The sequence below is a fragment of the Enoplosus armatus genome, chromosome 23 (genome assembly GCF_043641665.1).
Source record: "Enoplosus armatus isolate fEnoArm2 chromosome 23, fEnoArm2.hap1, whole genome shotgun sequence".
NCBI lineage: Eukaryota > Metazoa > Chordata > Actinopteri > Centrarchiformes > Enoplosidae > Enoplosus > Enoplosus armatus.
In genome coordinates this window covers 14,838,767-14,857,376 of record NC_092202.1, presented here as the reverse complement: position 1 = coordinate 14,857,376, position 18,610 = coordinate 14,838,767, and the positions used below count along the sequence as shown (strand labels likewise).

At 44.9% G+C, this 18,610-nt stretch overlaps 2 protein-coding genes across 4 annotated transcripts in view; one reads left to right on the top strand and one right to left on the bottom strand.

The window, feature by feature from the left end:
* Positions 1 to 2,440: 2,440 nt before the first annotated feature.
* ecsit (ECSIT signaling integrator) lies at positions 2,441 to 8,074 on the bottom strand. Of its 2 annotated transcripts, none has more exons than XM_070929860.1 (8): positions 7,980 to 8,074; positions 7,342 to 7,520; positions 5,965 to 6,370; positions 5,551 to 5,774; positions 4,666 to 4,723; positions 4,394 to 4,542; positions 3,050 to 3,155; positions 2,441 to 2,904 (listed from the first exon to the last, which is right to left on the bottom strand). In XM_070929860.1, exons 2-8 carry the CDS (start codon positions 7,483 to 7,485, stop codon positions 2,633 to 2,635), a joined length of 1,359 nt encoding a protein of 452 aa, XP_070785961.1. In that variant the 5' UTR covers positions 7,486 to 7,520; positions 7,980 to 8,074; the 3' UTR covers positions 2,441 to 2,632. The 2 variants fall into 2 exon arrangements, with proteins under 2 accessions (XP_070785961.1, XP_070785962.1); XM_070929861.1 differs by having other exon boundaries at positions 8,012 to 8,052.
* Positions 8,075 to 9,018: 944 nt separating this feature from the next.
* Positions 9,019 to 18,610, top strand: part of eml3 (EMAP like 3) — a 36,678-nt gene continuing 27,086 nt past the window's right edge. For both annotated transcript variants that reach the window (XR_011599414.1, XM_070930143.1), the window contains exon 1: positions 9,019 to 9,122. Coding sequence is in view for 1 of the 2 variants with exons in the window: in XM_070930143.1 (XP_070786244.1) it covers positions 9,098 to 9,122 (25 nt within the window). In the remaining variant the exon portion in view is untranslated. The remainder of the gene's footprint in view (positions 9,123 to 18,610) is intronic.

The following is an 18,610-nucleotide window of genomic DNA, read 5'->3' as shown; positions in this document are numbered from 1 at the left end:
TCGTAACCGCGGCAACGCCGGCCGGCACGCACCAAAACACCGAGCCCGACTCAAAGTCCACGTAGCTTGCTTGCTTGCTAACGCGGGCGAATTGCTAGCTAGCTAGCTAGCGTCGCAAAATTCTCCCGGGGCTGACCTGGCTGATAACGCTGGATCCATGCAGCAGCTACGTCGCAGCTAGGTGGCCAACATTAGCTCGCTCGCTAACGATATGGCTAGCAAAACACTACCTGATGATAACTGATGTATTATGACATACGGCGTCGATTTAAGCCAACAATACAACAATACAACAGTACAAAGCAAAGGGGTGTATTAACGTTATACGGTTGTGGGTTTTTTTTTTGGAGGGGTGTCATTTTATTGGGCTGACTGAGAGCAGGTGTTCTGTAGCGGGCTCACCTGGAGAGGGGAACACTGTGTAAAGTTACAGCCACAATCTTTTCTCATGTAACTCGGTGGATTTTGCATTTGTTTCGACCAAAAATGGGAGTTGGTGATTGTTGGAACAGTGGAAAGACTTACCAAGACGGTTTTGGTGAGTTTTAATTTGCTTTTTTTTTCTCGCGTGTATAGCAATAAGCTAGTCTTAGTCCGGTGGATTTGAACTTGAATTCAGAGGGTACGCCGTTGTATTTTTCTGTTTTAATAGTAGTTTTGTGAGTTTATTTATGACTAAAAAAAAAGCTTTAGAGAGTTCGTGGAGCGTTGCGAGCTCGGCACTCGCACGTCTGGGCTGTATCCGGCTGCAAAAAACACTAGGTTTAGCCAGCTAGCTGTGACTTAGCTATACGTCCCTGCCGTTGGTTGCGTCGTAACGTTAGCTGATGAAGCAACTTGTAAACGGGTTAGCCAAGCCAGTTTGTGTCACGGAGCCAATGGTCCAAATAAAATATGGGAACAGTACTGATAATGGTACACTACAGTACGTTACATTACAGTTACTGTTAGTGTTATTCGAAATGTGATTGCAAATCAGCTACTTCCTTGTTTTGGCTCGCTCGCGCCTACAGACTTGCGGGCGCGAGCAGCGATGCCGACTGCCGTTCACTTCAGGGCCACCAGGCTTTCTGAAAACTCCAGACAGAACCATTAAGATTTTAAGACCGTGGCTTTTTATTTAGATATTTTATCACTGGGTTGCACGCTGGAAAAAAAAATAAGGTGTATGGATTGGCTTTAGGGTTGATTCCTACCTTTTTAAATTTAATATTTAATAGTTAAACCTGCAATAAGTGAACACAGCATTGACATATCATCACCTTTCGGTGAACGTGTTGGCAGAAACTGTTGCTTATTTACACATCCAGTGGTTGTGGAGTAACATTATCATTTATTAGTCGTCGTGTTTGTGTCACCTGATGAGTGGAAGTCCAGTTTTCTCTCTCTTTCAGCTCTGTTTTTGGTCTCCACCAACTCCTGAGGAAAATATCTGGCTCTAATAGAAAATATTCATATAGCCTCTTTAAATACCGTAAACCCTTTAAATTGAATACCATGTAGTATTGCTCTTTTTAAAGTGGTGGGACACACAAGAGACAGCTTTTTTTAGAATAAGTGGTAAAAATGGAGGCAACAAATGCCAAGATATCTAGATTTTTAGTCTTCTGTAGGCATCAAGTGTCAAAAACCCTGGATACTACATTTCCCATAATGCAACGTATGGCATCATATGTGCACACACCCTGCCTTCCGCGTTACCACCCACATTTCTAACTCCACACCTCCCAGTTCTTCAACGCAGGATATCTGTTAGACATTTGTAGTCCACAGGCCCAAGCCCAAGATCACCCTGATGACATCACTGTGACATCATCAGGGTTATTTTCCTCAGACTTGTTGAAGCTCCTCCAGAACCACAGAGGACATTACACAACGGTTTCCACAGGGCGAGCAGCAACAAACCATGACCAGTAAACGAGACGAGAAACGTGAGTGCGTGAAATCTGTTTAGTGTCGTGTTCAGTGTAGAAATCATTGGCCAGCGACGTGAAACAACTCCAATACTTTGGAACCTTAAATTAAAGGCACAATCTGAGTCCAGTCTTTATGCTAAGCTAAGCTAGCTGTAGCTTCCTATTTAGCGCACAAGTACGAGCGTGGCATCAACCCTCTCGTCTAACTCTCGGTGAGAAAGCACACAAGCAGAATTCATGAAATGTTGGGCTTTTCCTTTTGAATTTGGTTGGCTGTGACCAAGATATGTGCTGAGCAAGACCATTCACAGCGTACAATAACTGCAACGCTTGTAATCTAGATTGTGACAGGATTTCCGACTTCAAGTAAAAAATAAACTCCATTTGAAGGTGCTTGACTAAGTCTAGCTTATTCCATGCAGCCCCCCCCAGGTCGGGAACCACTACTTAACCTAATATGTAGACTCAGCAACCTTTGACAGAAGACAAGGAAATGAGGAAGCAGTTTTTTTTAAATGTCATTTATTTGATTCCTGAATCTTACCCGAACTGAACATTATTTCAGGTTCTGCTGAGTCGGTGTGTTCCTTAGTTGAATGAACCAGTACCTCTCAGTAGTTCAGCCCCGACCCAGCATGGACATATACTTCTAAATTAGCCATATACACTATGTCATGATTTTTATGTCAGTCTTAACCGCACAGTCTGATTGCTGTTCACTGGTTCATCCCCTGGCTTCTTCTGGGCTCTTCTTCCACCATAACCTCAGGTTCTTCTTCAGGCCGTCTCTCCGGGTCTGGCCTCTGGTGGTGGCCTGACTCAGTTTCCGCCGCCCCCTGCAGCTCCTTGGGCCCGGCGTCCAGGCGGAACAGAGTGGGGACCTGACCCAGGATGGGGTTTTTCTGCTGGAGGCCAGAGATCCACTGGTTGAGGGTGGCCTGGTCTCCCTGGCTGGTCATACACATGGCAAAGACTGGACCCTCGTCCACTGGATACGAGACACACAACAGCTGCATTACATACTCAATATTTATTCTCATGAGCACAATGACAATTAACCAATAACTGACGAGGTCTTTAAAGACCAGCCTTAATTTGGGTGCTACCTGAACACCATCTTAATAATATCTTACAGTCTTCCACATCGAAGCTCTCGTCGTCCCCGAGGTCGCGGTCCAAATCCAGGTCTAGCTGCAGAGGATAGTCCAAACACCTCTCTGGATCATAGGGCTCCTCTACCTGTGGGGGGGGGCACACAGATACAGCTGTATGAGCTTTTCGAGTCACTGACAAACATGAGTGTGGATGAGCAGAGATGTCGGCCTACTGCACCCCCTTTCAGATCGGGAGATGCTCAGGCCTACGGCTCCTCCAGGGCTAACCTGAAGAGGGGCATCAGGAGGGCCAAGCACAAGCCACAAGCTAAGGATTGAGGAGCACTTTGACAACAAGCGACGCCCCCTTCCCCCGATGCGCTTTAAAGCTTTTATGCATGCTTTGGAGCGGCCATCGAGGCTGGCCACCAGCCCCTTACACTGTCCCCCATCGACACACGTGCTGCACCGAGCAGGATTAATGCACGCAGGGCTGCTGGCCTTGATGGCATCCCTGGACGCGTGCTCAGGGCCTGTGCTGGGCAGCTGACTGAGGTCTTGATCTTTAACCTGTCACTGGCCCAAGCAGCTGTTCCCCTCGTGCTCAAAAATCACCTCCATCGTGCCGGTGCCAAAACACTCTGCAACTGGATACTGGACTCTCCTAACGACAGACCCCAGTTTGTCAGGCTAGACAACCACACCCCCTCAACACCAGCGCCCCACCCACCGCAGAATGGTAGTCGATCTTCTTAGTGACTTTTACAGTAGGAAAAAAAAAAAAAACATCAGGCAAGAGTTAAGTTGCACAAAAGATCCTTAACTCCAACTAAGAAAGGCCTCTTTCATTAAAGTCAGTACAAACCATGTAAGCTCATAGATGGATCGCTCACCGACTGGAAAAGCTACTCAGCAGCAGTCAAGCCATGATTACCGTGGTGGCACCCCACTGGTAAACCAGCATATAACAGCAGATCCTGTAGAACTGGTTAGATGCTGAAACTATGGTAGTGATGCCACTAAAATAAAGGTTACAACTAACGACAAAACTTAAAACTCATCAAAATCCAGTCCAGTTTGAACCGACGGTTACGCGTCTGTGTAGTTATCAGCTGCTTAAATCCGAACCAGGAACCGCTAAAGAACCAGCGGTCGGCCTATATGGGGGCTGATGGTGAGCCGCTACCCTGCTGATCTCTGTTAGATCGTCACTCTAATGTTTCCTGTTTTCCACCCTCACAAATACCCCAAAAAAGAATTCATTACAATGCAAGAAGCCATGGAGTTTGATTATTTAAATTAAAAAAAAACAACTGGCAAGTAATTCCCTTAATTAGCTGACGCTACTTGTTAGCAACAGATAACAACAGAGGGTTTTCCCACCTTCTCGTCAGGCGGCGTGGGGTCGGCTCTGAGGACGTAGTAGTGCACGCACGTCTTCCTCAGCCACAGAGGGAAGGGTCCCTCCACAAACACCGGCCTGCTCGGGTTGTGCTCGGCCAGCTGCTCCATCTGGCTGGGGCTCTGGATACCTGGCGTCGACGCAGGACGGACAGGAGCACACAAAAACTGTAATCACAATCCACCACGCCTCAAGAGATTATACGCCCTGACTTCCATGAGCGGTGGGAAATCACAGGAAACGGTGTCCATACCTACTATATGTGGGAGTGTGATCTGCTCTCCGCGCTCTGTAATGTCTGTACAGGGCAGCTGGTGGGAAGAGCAAATAAACAGACGGGTTTCATAAAGTGATGACAATAAAAAAAAATAATAATAATAAAATAAAAAAGGCACACAGGCTCATTGTCATGTTCACAACAAAAGTAGAGCAGTTGGTTATTTTCTGTGTGTTTTGAACCGTGGAGAGAAAAGTGAAAGTAAAAGTGGAACTTGAAATTTGCAAATGACTTTCCATGCGCTGTGGAAAACTGTGAGATGTGGTTAAAAGCTCTGGGGGAAAAAACCACAGTAAGTGGACCTTTTTAGTTAAGATTGTATTTTATTATTATTATGTTTTTAAATGGCCTTTAACGACCACCATTTCCCACAAGCCCCGGACTGTCGCGGGTTGAAGGGTCACCCGCTCGACAGACTGAGACCAGGTGGGCAGCGAGCTATAAAAATGGACAGCAGAGGCTGTGGCTAAAACGTTGAAAAGATTACATTAGAAGAAAGAATGGAAAAAGCTACAGCCCCCCATGAAGTTGTTCATGATAGCTGTAGTTTTTTTTTTTGTATGCTAACGCATTTAAAATTAAAGGAATGGTTCACCATTTTGGACAAATAAAGGCAGAGCTGGAATCAGGACGTGGTTAGCCTAGCTTAGCATAAAGACTGGAAGCAGGGGGAAAGGAATGAGCAAGACTTAGTCAAAAGTTCCCCTACCAACACCTCTAAAGCTCACTGATGAACATTTCATATGTTGTTTAATTAATCTGTACATAAAGCGCTGTGCTGAACACACAGACATGAGATCGAACATCTCAAATAAGCTTATTTCCCAAAATTCTGTCCAATCCAACAGTATACGGTTGTACCTGGTAGACGGTGACTTGCGCGTCCAGGTCACTGGCGATGCGAGTCAGGCTGAAGCTAGCCAGGTCCACTGGGTCCTCAGGCAGATGCTGGGGGATGGGGAAGGGGTTTATGTGTTTGAATTTGGGGAACCAGTACATGATGCGCTGGTACTTCCTCATGGGGTGGCCCTTCTCTCCAAAGATCTGGACCAGCAGGACTTTGGTCTCCACGTTGGGCATGACACCTGAAACACAATCATGTTCACTGAAGATAGACAGACACTGCTGTATTAGCGTGAAAGGTACGTATTTCCCTGACACCTTGAGAGAATGCATCCAGATCCCCGCCCTTCCCTGTCTGGAATAACCCCCTCTAAATTCAAAAAGCATTCCAGGAACTCCGCGACCAGACTGAACGGCGTCACAGACACCCACCATAGTTCTCCATCTGCTCCAGTAACTGCACTCCACACTCCTGCTGTCGGGGATAGTGGTTGAACATCCGCTGGATAAAGTTCCTGGGCACGAACACCTCTTTGGGAAAAACGTCCAGCAGCTTGTTGTAGACGGCCAGGTCTCCCGCCACGCCGAACTCCGGCATCTTCTTCAGAGCGGCGTAGATGAACTCCACGTGACCCCGCCGCCTCACGTCTCTCTTGATGAAGACTTCCACCACTTTGTTGAACGTGGCCTTGGTTTTGGACTCTTGGGCCACCCGCTCAAACAGGTCGTCATGGGTGACCAGAGACCTGTCCCGCCTCTTGTCGTCCTCGTTGACGAACTCCGCGGGCACAGGCCGGCCCTTGCCACGCGCCGGGCTGCCGTGGAAACGCCTCAACACCTACAAGTGACAATTCAATTTTGTTTGTACTGAGCTTTGCACTTTAGAAACACAGTGCTCGCTGTGAACTGTGTTTAGTTTCAAAATGTGCACATTTGACAGTGTGGTTTGGTGCTAGAACAAAATCGGAGAGCGTATCTAAAGAGAACTACAAAATCGACTAAGCATTGCAGCTCTAATAAGATTCTCCCAACAAGTTCCTTTCAAACGTGGTTTACGAAAAGGATAGAAAATGAGAAGATAGCATGCATTTATTTATTTTTTTCCCCCATCATGTTGCAGCCATTTGGTGGGCTATTAAAAGATGTGTCCACAATAATACTGGTATAGCTCCCTCATATTATCTTTTTTTTATTTATTTTTTTAAAGAATTATGACCAAGATTAGTTCTGGGCTGGTCATTTTGCAGTGTAAAAATCAACTTGTCAGTGCTCTCTGGTGGCCAAACTCTGTAATGAAGACACCGTTTCTACATGACCTCAAACATACAGTATCTTTCTGTACTTACATTTACTGTCACTGCTAGTCTTGGTCAGACTCTAGTACTTGGTGACTTAAGAAGTGATCGCTATTGTCAACAAATCCCATGATAGGACCCTGACGACCGCAGCATGTTAGTCCAGACTTCCCTAACCCTGGCTATGGCTCCCAGCACCAAGCCCATTGGTTCCTTCTGAGTCATAAATCTTTCAATTCAATTACAATTATTTTCTATTTTGAACAAACCTCACTCAAACAGGAGCAAATCTGGGTGCTCTGGGTAGTATTTGGGGCAGCAGGACGGTGTATGTGGGATTGAGTCCAAATAAACTGCAGTGTGTGTGTTCATGGTAATGAAGGAAACATGTGCACCCAGTGCAACAGCGTGGCTTGTTTGTAGCATCAGTTGAACCTTGGTCTGGATCCGCATATGGGATTTGTTGGCAAGAAGAAAGTCTGGCGTCTCTGTGGGCGTAGAGACTGAAGTTTACCTGGTGCTGAGTGTTACGTGGCGAGTTGGGCAGACCGGAGGAGGAGGCTGACTGGAGCAGAGCGCCATACTGGGCAGCAGAACCGGCTGACTGCCCCACCAGTCTGAGACACTGCAGCTGGAGCAGGCTGCGGGCACACTTCATGGTAGAGCCATCACACTGACCTTCTGGAAACAGGACTGCAGGGGGACAATGAACATGACATGGACAGTACTCAGAAATGCTTAAATCCTTTCATAAAGCTGGAGATGTCATGTGGCACTCAAGGCACTCTGGTAAGTCCATTTTACTCCAACACCGTCAACACCCCAGCAAGACATATTTTGTTTTGAAAGAACAGTTGAATTTTTTTATTTAAATAAACGAAGTAAAAATGAATGTTTAATGAGTTTGTGTAAGCCGACCTCAAGAGTGGTTCTGTTTTATTCATAAACGCTCTTCAGTCAACTTCTATCGCGTATAAATATTTGCCAAGAGCTAAGAAAACCTAAAACGTACACCTTTTTGCATGACGTTTCGCATATAAGAGGCGGTGTATTACGGCAAAGCGTCCGGCAAATTATTATTAAGAATTGATATTCCGTAATACACGGCTTATGTACATGTCAGACTAACATACATAACTACACATCCCTTACCCAATACCCATCATGTGTGCTGACGAACGTACGAAGAAATTAGTCTCCTTCAAATAACACCCTCCGTGGACGCCTCCATGTTGAAAAGCCGGTTGCGCATCCTGGTCCCACACGCATTCGCTTCCCCTAAACACACAACAGAAAACGGCAGCGCAAATAATTGTTCCGGTTCTTGGTTTGGTTCCCCGGTTCTGTGCAGTCAGTAAATACACGTTTTTGGGTATTGAATTGTTTTGTACATTACTCTCAAACTGACCCCGTGTTAAAGCTGCTTCGGCGCCCGTTTTAGTGTAATAGATATTGTGGAGCAAATGCGCACGAGGCTTTTTTTTTTTTTTTTTTTTTTTTTTTAAATACACGTATTTAAGCGGAAGTGGAAGCTGACTAAAACATAAAATTCATATTTAACCAGTCGTATGGAAGGCCATTTCTATGAAAATGTGTATTATACATGCCCACACGTGTTACACATGCAGGGTTTGGGGTTGTCGCTGACAATTAAGATGCGCGTGCACTACAAGGCCCTGCCACGCGGTGGTGACGAAAGCCTTCCAAACAAATGCAGCCTGCTAGCTTTTATTTGACAGGCGCTGAGGTGTAGCCCGAAAAGGTCGTTTTGCAGGTTTCATACTGCATTCTTCTGGCACACTACACCGAGATACTCCTTACCGAGGCACCGTAACCGGAGAGAGTTAACAGACGCACTTTTTTTTTTTTTTTTTTTTACATTCTTAACGCATCTCTGCATGCGGCTCCCCCCGTGAATAGCATCAAGCTAGCCACAATGAGGCGCAGGGCTTCCGGTATACACTTTCAGTCACTCAACAAGCGACGTGTCTATTGTTTAATTTCGTAATTCTAGCCAAGAAATTCTAATGATTTCATACTATAATTTAATTTCCAAATCATTTATGAATGTATATGAAGTAAGTTTAATAAATATTAGCGCTTTATTTACAGGAAAACGCCCCACGTTTCCGGAATACTTGTTGCTAAACCTGGCAATTTGACACAAGTCCCCAGTGTGTGACTTCTGACACTCCTCTCTCAGCATGGAAAACACACCTCAGTCCGGGCTTTACCCTTAGAGAAACTTCACACAATTTAAACTTCGGATTATGGATTCCTCTACAAACAGTTTGGGTGAGTAAAGCAACGAAAATAGCATTTTGTGCTCACGTTTAGTGGTTTTTACTGACAGCGTTGGCTTTGTGGAAACTTGTCTTGACTGTGTGCTCGGATGTGCCGCTCACATCGTTATGGAGGAAATACTTTGCCAAACTACTTTTCAAAAATTGGCAACAACTGTTGTTTTGCTTTTCGGCAAACGTACATACGTCGCACAACACGAGTCCGGGCATTTTACAAAACTGTAAACTTTTCTGGTTCGTTCGGCGTACTGTACATATTTGTTTCACGTGTACATCTCTCATGAGGCAGCGTTTAATTTGATTATTGAGTTTTTGAGCGCTAGCCGCCGCATTCCTTGGTATATTTTGGTGGAGGAGCATAGTGGGGAAAACAGGCGGGCTCCTACAAAATGTTGTAATTTCAGGGCAGTTTCGTGGTGCTTGTGGGGCTCTTGGACTACACCGAATGAAAGAAATAGCCCGTGAACGTTGGACGCGGTCTATATTCGGCTATACATTTACCGTTAAGCAACGCCCCGTGTACTTTTCATTTTTCAAACAGGGATGGAGGGCATTACTTGTTGCGTTGCAAAATGACAGCAGCACACTGGTAACTGTGTAGGTGTGTGGGACCTTCCGCATATCTTGGAGTGCCACTGCACATCTGGGGTAGTTCAGTTGACTGCTGCTGGCGAGTGTCGGTTCTTCCTGGTGGTTTAGCGTTGTGTTCACACAGCTGTCTGTATTTCGGCACGCGTTGTCAAGTCAAATTTTGACTTCTTCTTCTTCTGTTGTGACCAACGTGAACTGGCGGGGCTTTGTTGCACATCTGTGCTGATGTTGTGTTTACTTGTCTTGTAAAACGGTGGGGGCGGGAAGGCACTGGGGAACAGTAAATATCACGTGGGGACGCTCGCCAGCATCTGTGGGCAAGGCTGCTGTGGCTGAGTGCTGCAGGGACCTGACATGCAGAAATACAGGGCTGTGTGAGGCCGCCACTCTTCTCAATGAAGGCCTCTGTCCTCAGTGGTAATTATCTTGTCCCAGTGCTTCATAATGAGGGCGATCGGATCACTTTGAAAAGCTGAAGTGGGTGCACCGATAGTGCTCAGCTGTTACACGTCTGCTCCTGCTCGTGTCTCACCGTCAGCTGACTGCCTTGCACCATATCGTGGGTCAGATGATGTGAACAGCTCACTGTCGTGGTCAGGGATGCACTGATAACGAGCAGACACCGATATCCAATATCCTTCTCCACCCATATTGACCAGTATACTGTATGTGTATGATATGCAGTTTGGCATAGTGGCAAGAAGTCCTTATGTATCTTCTCCTGGCCCTTTCTGCAGCCCCTCAGTTCCCCCCCTCAGTCTGAAACAAGCCGTTTTAGACAAACTGAACCACCTCCAAACACCTGAAGAGTAGTTCCTGAGCAGAGCACTCCAATAACTCAGACAGACTGAGCGGGTGGAGGAGCATCCCTGTACTTGGTGGGTGGTGCTGCGACTGTGTAGCTGTGACATCACAACCTTACATGAAGTCCCGATGGCTCGTTTAAAGGCGCAGTTTCTGAATACGGGCTGTGTTTCATTTCTCCGTGGACTGAGTGTTTTGATGCTTTCCCAGTATTTATACAGCACCCAGACCTGCTTTATAATCATACAAGACATGGAGGTCTCACTCTCTACAATATAGAACCTTTAAAACAAAAGCATTTATGTAGGGCTGGGTTGCTGAAATCAATGTCAGAATGTTAATACAATAATAAGATTACTTTTATAGATAAGATATCGATATATGCAGTATCACAATATGGTAAAAGTATGCAACATTATATATAAAATGATTTTTTTTCATGCAGTGAATTGTGTTCCACTGTTACTGTATGTGTTACATCAGACAAAACACATGCAATCTAAACTTTTAGATTTTAATTACAATCAGCTTGGAATCATTAATTTGGACAACAGAATTTTGTAAAATGAGCATACCTTACTACAAAATGGTAAACGAAAAATATATATCAATTTTCCAACACTTGTTTATGTTTTGTAAAGCTAATGTTAGCTGATACTCATACTGGGTTCGTATACTGGTACATCTCTAGTTGTAGTGGATACTCAGGCAGACATAGTCCATATGTACTTTTAATTTTTAATTTAACCTCCTAAGACCTGGCATCCACATGTGTGGACATCACATTTTGGGTTATACCATAATACTTAATTCTGCTTATATGGAAATTCAAAATTGTCCCCGTATGCGGAACCACATCACGTCAACAGATGATGCTTAGTTTTTATACTCATCAGGTCCCAATAAGCCCAAATAGCAAAGAGAAATTAAGATAGAGCTTGGGTCTTAGGAGGTTAAATATTACTATTATCAACCAATTTTGGTGACGGAATAAATTGTGACAGCATTGTCAGGTGTTTGGACGGTCTATGGTGGCCTGTAATGGACATAAATATAGTAAGGGCACGATGGGATAACAGGTGTGTAGCAAGTATGGACTAAGACACATTTGTCCTCAGATGCTCTGCTCTTCAAGTTTGAACTTCAAGATCAGAATCAGAAATACTTTATTGATCCCTGGGGGGAAATTATACAGTACCGGTTCTCCCATTCAAGAGTAGAAAGTAGCATAAATTTAGAAATAAGAGTATGTACAAAAATAAGATATAAAAAGATAAGAAATAAAAAACGATTGATTGTTTAGCCTGTAAAATGTCCAAAAAATTGTGAAAAAATGCTCATCACAATTTCCCACAGACACCTTCAAATTGCTTCTCCTGTCCAAAACCCAAAGAATCTTCATTTACTGTCACAGAAAGCATCAGATCCTCACATTTAAGAAGCTGGAGCCAGCAAATGTTTGACATTGTTTGCTTGATAAACGACTGAAACGATAAATCGATTATCAAAGTAGCTGGCAACTGATTTTCTTTCAATCTAACAATTGATTAATCGAGCAATCGTTATGGCTCTAGCAGAAATAGGTCTGGCTACGCAAGACTAATTGCAAACAAACAGGAAGCTAAAACGCATCACTTCCTGTGAGCCAGAGAGCTTTTTTCCCAGAAAAGAACGACAATGAAGTCGTCCCAGATGCATACTAATACTTATACATATACTGTACTAATTCCTGCGTGTACGGTTTAGAGTGAGTAGTGCATTCACACTTATATATATATATATATAATTTCCTCTGAATACAAAAATGATCAGCTAACACAACATGCCAAAACTGTATGGGCAGTGTTCCCACTCCATAATACGCAGATGACTATATTTTCTATATATAGTAATTGTAACTAGAGTATAGTGTTTTTGCAGTGAGTATACAAGAAACCAGTGTGTGGTTTATGGTTTTGTACTGAAATGAAATGATGCCCTGTATGTGCCAAACGTCAGTCAAACTGCAACTTTGGAACGCCACTGCCAATTAAACCTCACAGAGAGTGAGCAGAATGTTTTAACATTTAACGTTTAGCACTTTTTCACCACCGTCTGCCGTTCATCAGAAGGTTTTGCAGCGTCCCTCCATCAGCAGCGCACTCAAAAGTCAAGTGGATAATACGTTTAGGATCGTTTCAGTGTGACACAGCTTTGATTACAGCCTGTCTGTTCATGTCTCTTGCCTTGTTGGAGTTTTGCAGCGATGCCTTTTGTATTCCCACACAGCAATGATTGATGGGAAAACCAGAATTATCCTTTTAAATGTTGTCCCTTTTTTTTCTCTTTCTTTTTTTTTCTCTCAGTGTGCATAACAAACGTGTTTGGGACATTAGTGCAAGTTGTGCAGAGAGATCAGCAGGAAGTTGCATCAGCAGAAGGCAGCTATTTCAGTGTTTTTCCCAGAATGTTGTAATACTGCTTCTTTTCAGAGGAGCAGGCATGTTGTTTTTCGCTGGAGTCTGGAGGCAGACAGTCACTGTGTCTGGCTGGCAGGGCTGGGTGTTGAACCCTCTTGGCACTGACGGAAATGTGTCTGTAGCACTGAGTGTCAAAAACGAACGAGTAGGGAAAGCTGGCATCGCATGTCTGCTCAGATTCATAGTTTTGTTTAGTTATTATTTGATCAGTTAAAGCTACAATAGGCAATATTATTGAGTTATCATTTCCGTTGAAATAACTAGTTTTGACCACTGCACGTCACCAACAATATTTAATTGAAAATGCGTGTCTGTGAGCACCCGCCCCCTTTTTTGTATTTGGTCGTTTTAAAAAAACTGGACCAGGCCTGAATCAAACAACCAATCAGGGTAGTCAGGGGGTTCTGTGTTTTGATTCCTCCCCTCCAACCGTTCTGATTCACACTCCACAATCCAGAAGGCGGAACCTCCTGTAGAACGCCCTTGTTTGCACAGAGTCGATGCGATTGGCCAGTTACGCGCTAGCTAACCCCTGATTGGTTGTTTGATTCAGACCAGTTTCTTTTAAAAGACTGAACAGAAAAAGGGGGCGGGTGCTCACAGACACACTTCTTTTTTTAAAAGGAGCCCTTCAATTAGATTTTGTTAGCAACATGCGATGGTCAAAATGAGTTATTTCAACCAAAATTATAATTCACTAATATTCCTCACTGTAGCTTTAAGTTGATACTTCCAGACTTCAAGCAAAATGTTGCCAATTGTCTACGTTTCTTTGTTGAAAGCCATGTTTGTGTTTGACAAACGTACCATTTTGCTATCAGCACTAGTGATACCCAGCCCTCGTCTCTCGTTCTGCATGAAGTTCCAATCAAACCTCTCGGCTGCCTCCAGACACATAAATCAGAAAGAGCAAAAACAAACTCATTGTGGACTTAAGCTTAGCCCCCTCCCCCCTGTCAGATGAATGCTTAAATCTCTCGCTTATGAAATGATAGATAAGGGCCCCTGCACCCTCTACCTTCTTTTAGTTGATTGGTTAACCTTTATTTTGGAAAATGCACAGTGGGAGCGCAGTATAAACAAAAATAAACCACACTTTGGCACTTGAGAGCCGAACTTCTGAAAGATAGGAATAAAAAAAAACACAAACACGGATCAGTGATTTTAGTTTCGCTCTTTGGCAAGTCCCCCCCGAGGCCTCAATCCCGGTCCGAGTCCTTTTTAATATTGGATGTCTGCCCATGCAGAGCCCGATCCAGTACTTATTTTCCTAAACGTAGATTCAATATGCATCTGACACAGGGAAATGGCAGCCGTAGCCTTCGAAAAATGCTGCTCTCTGTTTCACTTCTCAGACGGGACCTCAGACTGCCGGGGCGGGGGCGTGCAGGATGTCGAGCGGCAGGCGAGGCGTCGAAATCAAAGAAGTAGGGGAGCAAACGAAACGGCAGAGAGCGGCGCGCTCGGGGAGAAGCGGCGTCCGTAGGTGGTTGAGGTCATTATGCAGCACCCTTGGGTGAGAGGTAGAGAGAATGAGTGGGCGGATGCCGTGAGATTATGTTGCATGTGAGTGACAACCAACTGCGACAGGAGATACATTTTGTTTTTTTTGAAGGCTGATGTTGATATTTTAGCACACATTAAATAAAGATTTCATTTTTTTTGGCGCTTTGGGGCTTTGACCCGGCTGACAAACAGATTTACTGTAAATAAAAATGAACGCATGCTAGTTTAATTACATCTGCTGCTTCCACTCTACGTCTGGCTCTAATCAAGGGAAGTTTTTTTTTTTTTTTTTTTTTGGTGAACTCGTACATCAACCGAAGAAAGGAGCCGTGTGCAGCTCTGCGAGTACTCTGACAAAAGACTCCCCGATCAGTCCAAGAGTGTGTGGCTGTGCAGCTCGTCAGGCAGCCAACCCTCCCACAAGACCTGGAATGACCCCGAGCCTCTCAGAATCAAACGGAGGATTTGTACTCCCAGCGTCGGAATCAAATTCCTCCACTCAGGATCATTGGACCCTTGTGGCTTCTCGTCTGAGCGCCACCGAACTCTCTGGGGCCTCGCGCTCCGCTTGTAGGACGTGTGATTCACCAGCAAAACATGCCTTTTCAGATTCATTTTCCTTCGAGTCCTGGTCCGTAAATCCATCATTTTTGTCACAAAGCTATTGGCGCCCAATGAGTCCCCTCAAAAACCTGCGACCTGACCTGGTTCAGTTCGCCACTGAATGCTGATTGGCGCAGAGATGCATGACATCACCCTTTTTTTTTTTTTTCCCCAGTAAGAGGAGCAGAGAGAGAGAAACACAAATACTGAGAACTCTCAGGTGAGGTATCTTGATTTTATATGAGACTATTGTGTGCAGGGATTGTATGCTTTGCCTTTTGCACTCAGTTATTAGCTTGTGGTCGTGATTTGATTAAGCACAAGTTTGTTTAGAAATAAGCCCCATGTAAGCACAATACACACTGAAATAATAAAGGCCCTAAGCCTCAAGGTTATCACTAATGGGCTAATAATTACTATTGGGACCAAAACCACTGCCATGAAGTGTTTATAAGAGCCAAGAAGACAAAATATGTCAGGGTTTGATACGGGTGCGCGCATCGTTTCCTAGTAGAACAAATTCAGCAATAAACAGCGCCGTTTCGAGGGAAAACTCCCAACATCCTGTTTGGTTTACCCTCGTGTAGAGAATCTAGCAGATGTGTGTGTGACAGTGTGATGCCGAGTCCAGATATTTCCGGATGCTATACAACTGGAGTCTGATGGCAGAACATGTTCCGGTTGTGTCGCTTGCCAACAGAGCATCTCAGGTGTCAGTCCTCCCAAAACTGGAAGAGTCCGGGCTTCTTCACAGAGCACATCAGTGCACCCACAGAGCTACTTTACTTGTTCACACCATAGACTGTATGTAAAGATGGACGACGTGACAGCTCCCCGAAAGTGAAGCCAAAACGTGTCGATCGCCCCCCCTGGTGGCTGGCTGCAGTATAGGTCATAAGCCCCGCCCCCCTCCATGTTAGCGGATGGGCATAATGTAGTTCTTATGTGTTCTTTTTTCGGATCTGTTTGGTTTTAATTAGTTATTTGATGCTATAAAAAAGGGGGGGGGGGTGAAAGGTCATGATTGACAGCTGTGATTGACTGCGGTGTGCTCACGATTGGGTCGGGTGGGTGTATGGGCGGGACCTCGCACCACGGCTCCACCCCCGATCACCGCTGCTGCTGTTCATGGTACCATTTCATAAGAGTCCAGTCCACCTTCTGCAGCGTGGAACTGCTATAGAGTTGAAAATCCCACAGCCACATGCGACATTTGTCACGCTAGCATTTGACGAGGTGGGGAAAATGAGTGCTATTTTTAACACGACCGATATGATAAGGCACATAATATAGCGAGTTCACACGGGGGACAAGAGGCGACACCGAAACAGCAAACTTTGGAAGGGAATCTTACCTATTTTGGTGAAAAGAAGAGTTACATTAGTAAGAAGCTGAATGAGAAAATATATTTTCAGGGCCTTTAATCTCAGTGACACCCAATATTAAATATGGGGACCAGGGCCAAAGACACCTGATCAGAATAGATAGGCGACAGTAGGGAATTTGGCATTGCGTGGCAAGCACCTTAAACCCCCGAGGCCACCAGCGCCCCCCTCAGCGTCGAAACAGAAATGTCAAATAAAAACAACTTGCAGGTCAGGCCTAAAGACTGGGCTGCGAGTGCAGCGCGAGACCAGGATTTCTGGAGTTCTGGAGCTTTGCCGACAATAAAGCTTCAACAGTAACGCGTCCATCCATCACTGTCTCGGGTGTTGCAGTTGAACGAGGCCCATCTGGGTTCCAAGAGGGGAAACCTGTTTATTTGCTAACGACGCCGGGTCTTTGATGCCCCTCAGAAGAAGGAGGCAGGAGGCAGGAGGCCCGCGGCGGGAACGAGCTTTCAGCATGTGTTTCTGCTTCTCTCAGCCCTTTTTTTTTTTTTTTTCCGTTCCTCACAAAAAGAGGCTTGGAATGTTTTAATTGTTTATCATCAGGTAGTGTTTTAGTGAGGAGGGTTTAGGACGGCTATTAAAGCTCCGGCCAGGTTCTGCGAAAAGGCCCCCGTGTTCAGAACCCGGGGCCTTCCACAAGATCAAGATCCCCGTGAATCCAACACACACCCGGTTTGTGGGATTTGACAATCCTGTTGTGTGTGTGGGTGAACATGGTATCTGTCGTTCAAAGGAATAGTTTTGGAAACATGAAGCTGCTGTCGTTAGCCGGCTAGCTTGGTAAGAAAATACACAACATCTTGGATGTGTCAAAAAGTTTGACAGCGTAAAAATGGGGGGGGTTACGGGAGGTTATGTATTGGACCATTTTGTTGACGGCCATCACGGTTTTGAATAATAAATAATATTAATAATGACATAGATCCAGGATAATGTGCATTTCCACAGCATATTACACAGAGATGTTTCAGAGCCGGTCTGATCAGATTCTAACTGATCGCATCAGCTGAGATATAATTCGATCCTTTCTGCACTGGATCTTTCATTCATTTCATCGTGATATCAAAATGATAATTTCTGATATTTTTGAACCAGGACCTTAGGTATATGGATCAAGCAGCTCGCAAAACAAACACCCGTTTTTTTTTTTTTTTTATCAGTGTTTTTAACAGTTTACTGCAAATGAAACCCAACACTTCCTGCACAAATGTTTCACATTAAAAGCTGTATATTTGGCATAATCTTTTTCCTTTCCTGGTACACACACACACACACACACACACACACAAAAAAAATCAGCAGGCAGCGTCGAGTTTGAGCTGGCGAGTGAAAACAGTGTTTGTGTTTGCAAGAGAGACTGAGAGCAGCAGCTCTGTACGAATGGAATTAGTGCTGTGGACATTAGGGCTGAATGCACCATGTGAGCGACTGAGGTGATTCCATTACTCAGCCTCTATCGGCGATTATTTGTTTGTGACGCGCCCTATTAGTGCCTAGTATATAATATAATATAGTATAAATATAGTTTGGATTTTAAGCGACAGCAATCTTGTTGTCCCCACACCCAGTCCTGACCTGACCCTGAGCTGCAGCTACAGCATTCTGATACATGCATCGGTTGACTCACTATCAGCCCCAATCCCGACCGTGTTAAGTGTGTGTGTGTGTGTGTGTGTGTGTGTGTGTGTGTGTGTGTGTGTGTGTGTGTGTTGGCCAGATCCAAAGTGACCGGCCCACATGCACTAAATGCAGTTTTCCGGTCTGCTCCATATATTAGCTAACGTTGAAAGCTACTGCTACAGGACAGTGTGTGTGTGTGTGTGTGTGTGTGTGCGTACGTGCGTGCGTGTGTGTGGTCTCACTGGAAATTCCCAATGAGTTGCTTGTGTCACTTCATCAAACGCTTCCCTTTTTTCCTGCGCTGGCCGCCGGCCCGAGGTTTTCTGTGCGGGCTTTTACTCTGACAGACCAGGGAGGAAGCGTGAACCCCTCTAAAGGGAAGTCTGTGGAGACATCAGGTCAGGTCAGAAGAATGGGTTTTGGAGCTGCTCTCACTCCGCAAGGTATTCTAGCAGGTTTCATTTCATCATCTTGTCACGTCCCCAGGGCCAAAGTATCCACTCCCT

Bases quoted from the DNA above. Each gene is read 5' to 3' on its own strand.
- ecsit (XM_070929860.1), bottom strand. From the start codon at position 7,485: ATGAAGTGTGCCCGCAGCCTGCTCCAGCTGCAGTGTCTCAGACTGGTG. The intron at 4,543-4,665 runs GTATGGACACCG...CGTCGACGCCAG, and splicing joins CACACTCCCACATATAGTAG to GTATCCAGAGCCCCAGCCAG. The intron at 3,156-4,393 runs GTGGGAAAACCC...CCCCCCCCACAG, and splicing joins CCACGCCGCCTGACGAGAAG to GTAGAGGAGCCCTATGATCC.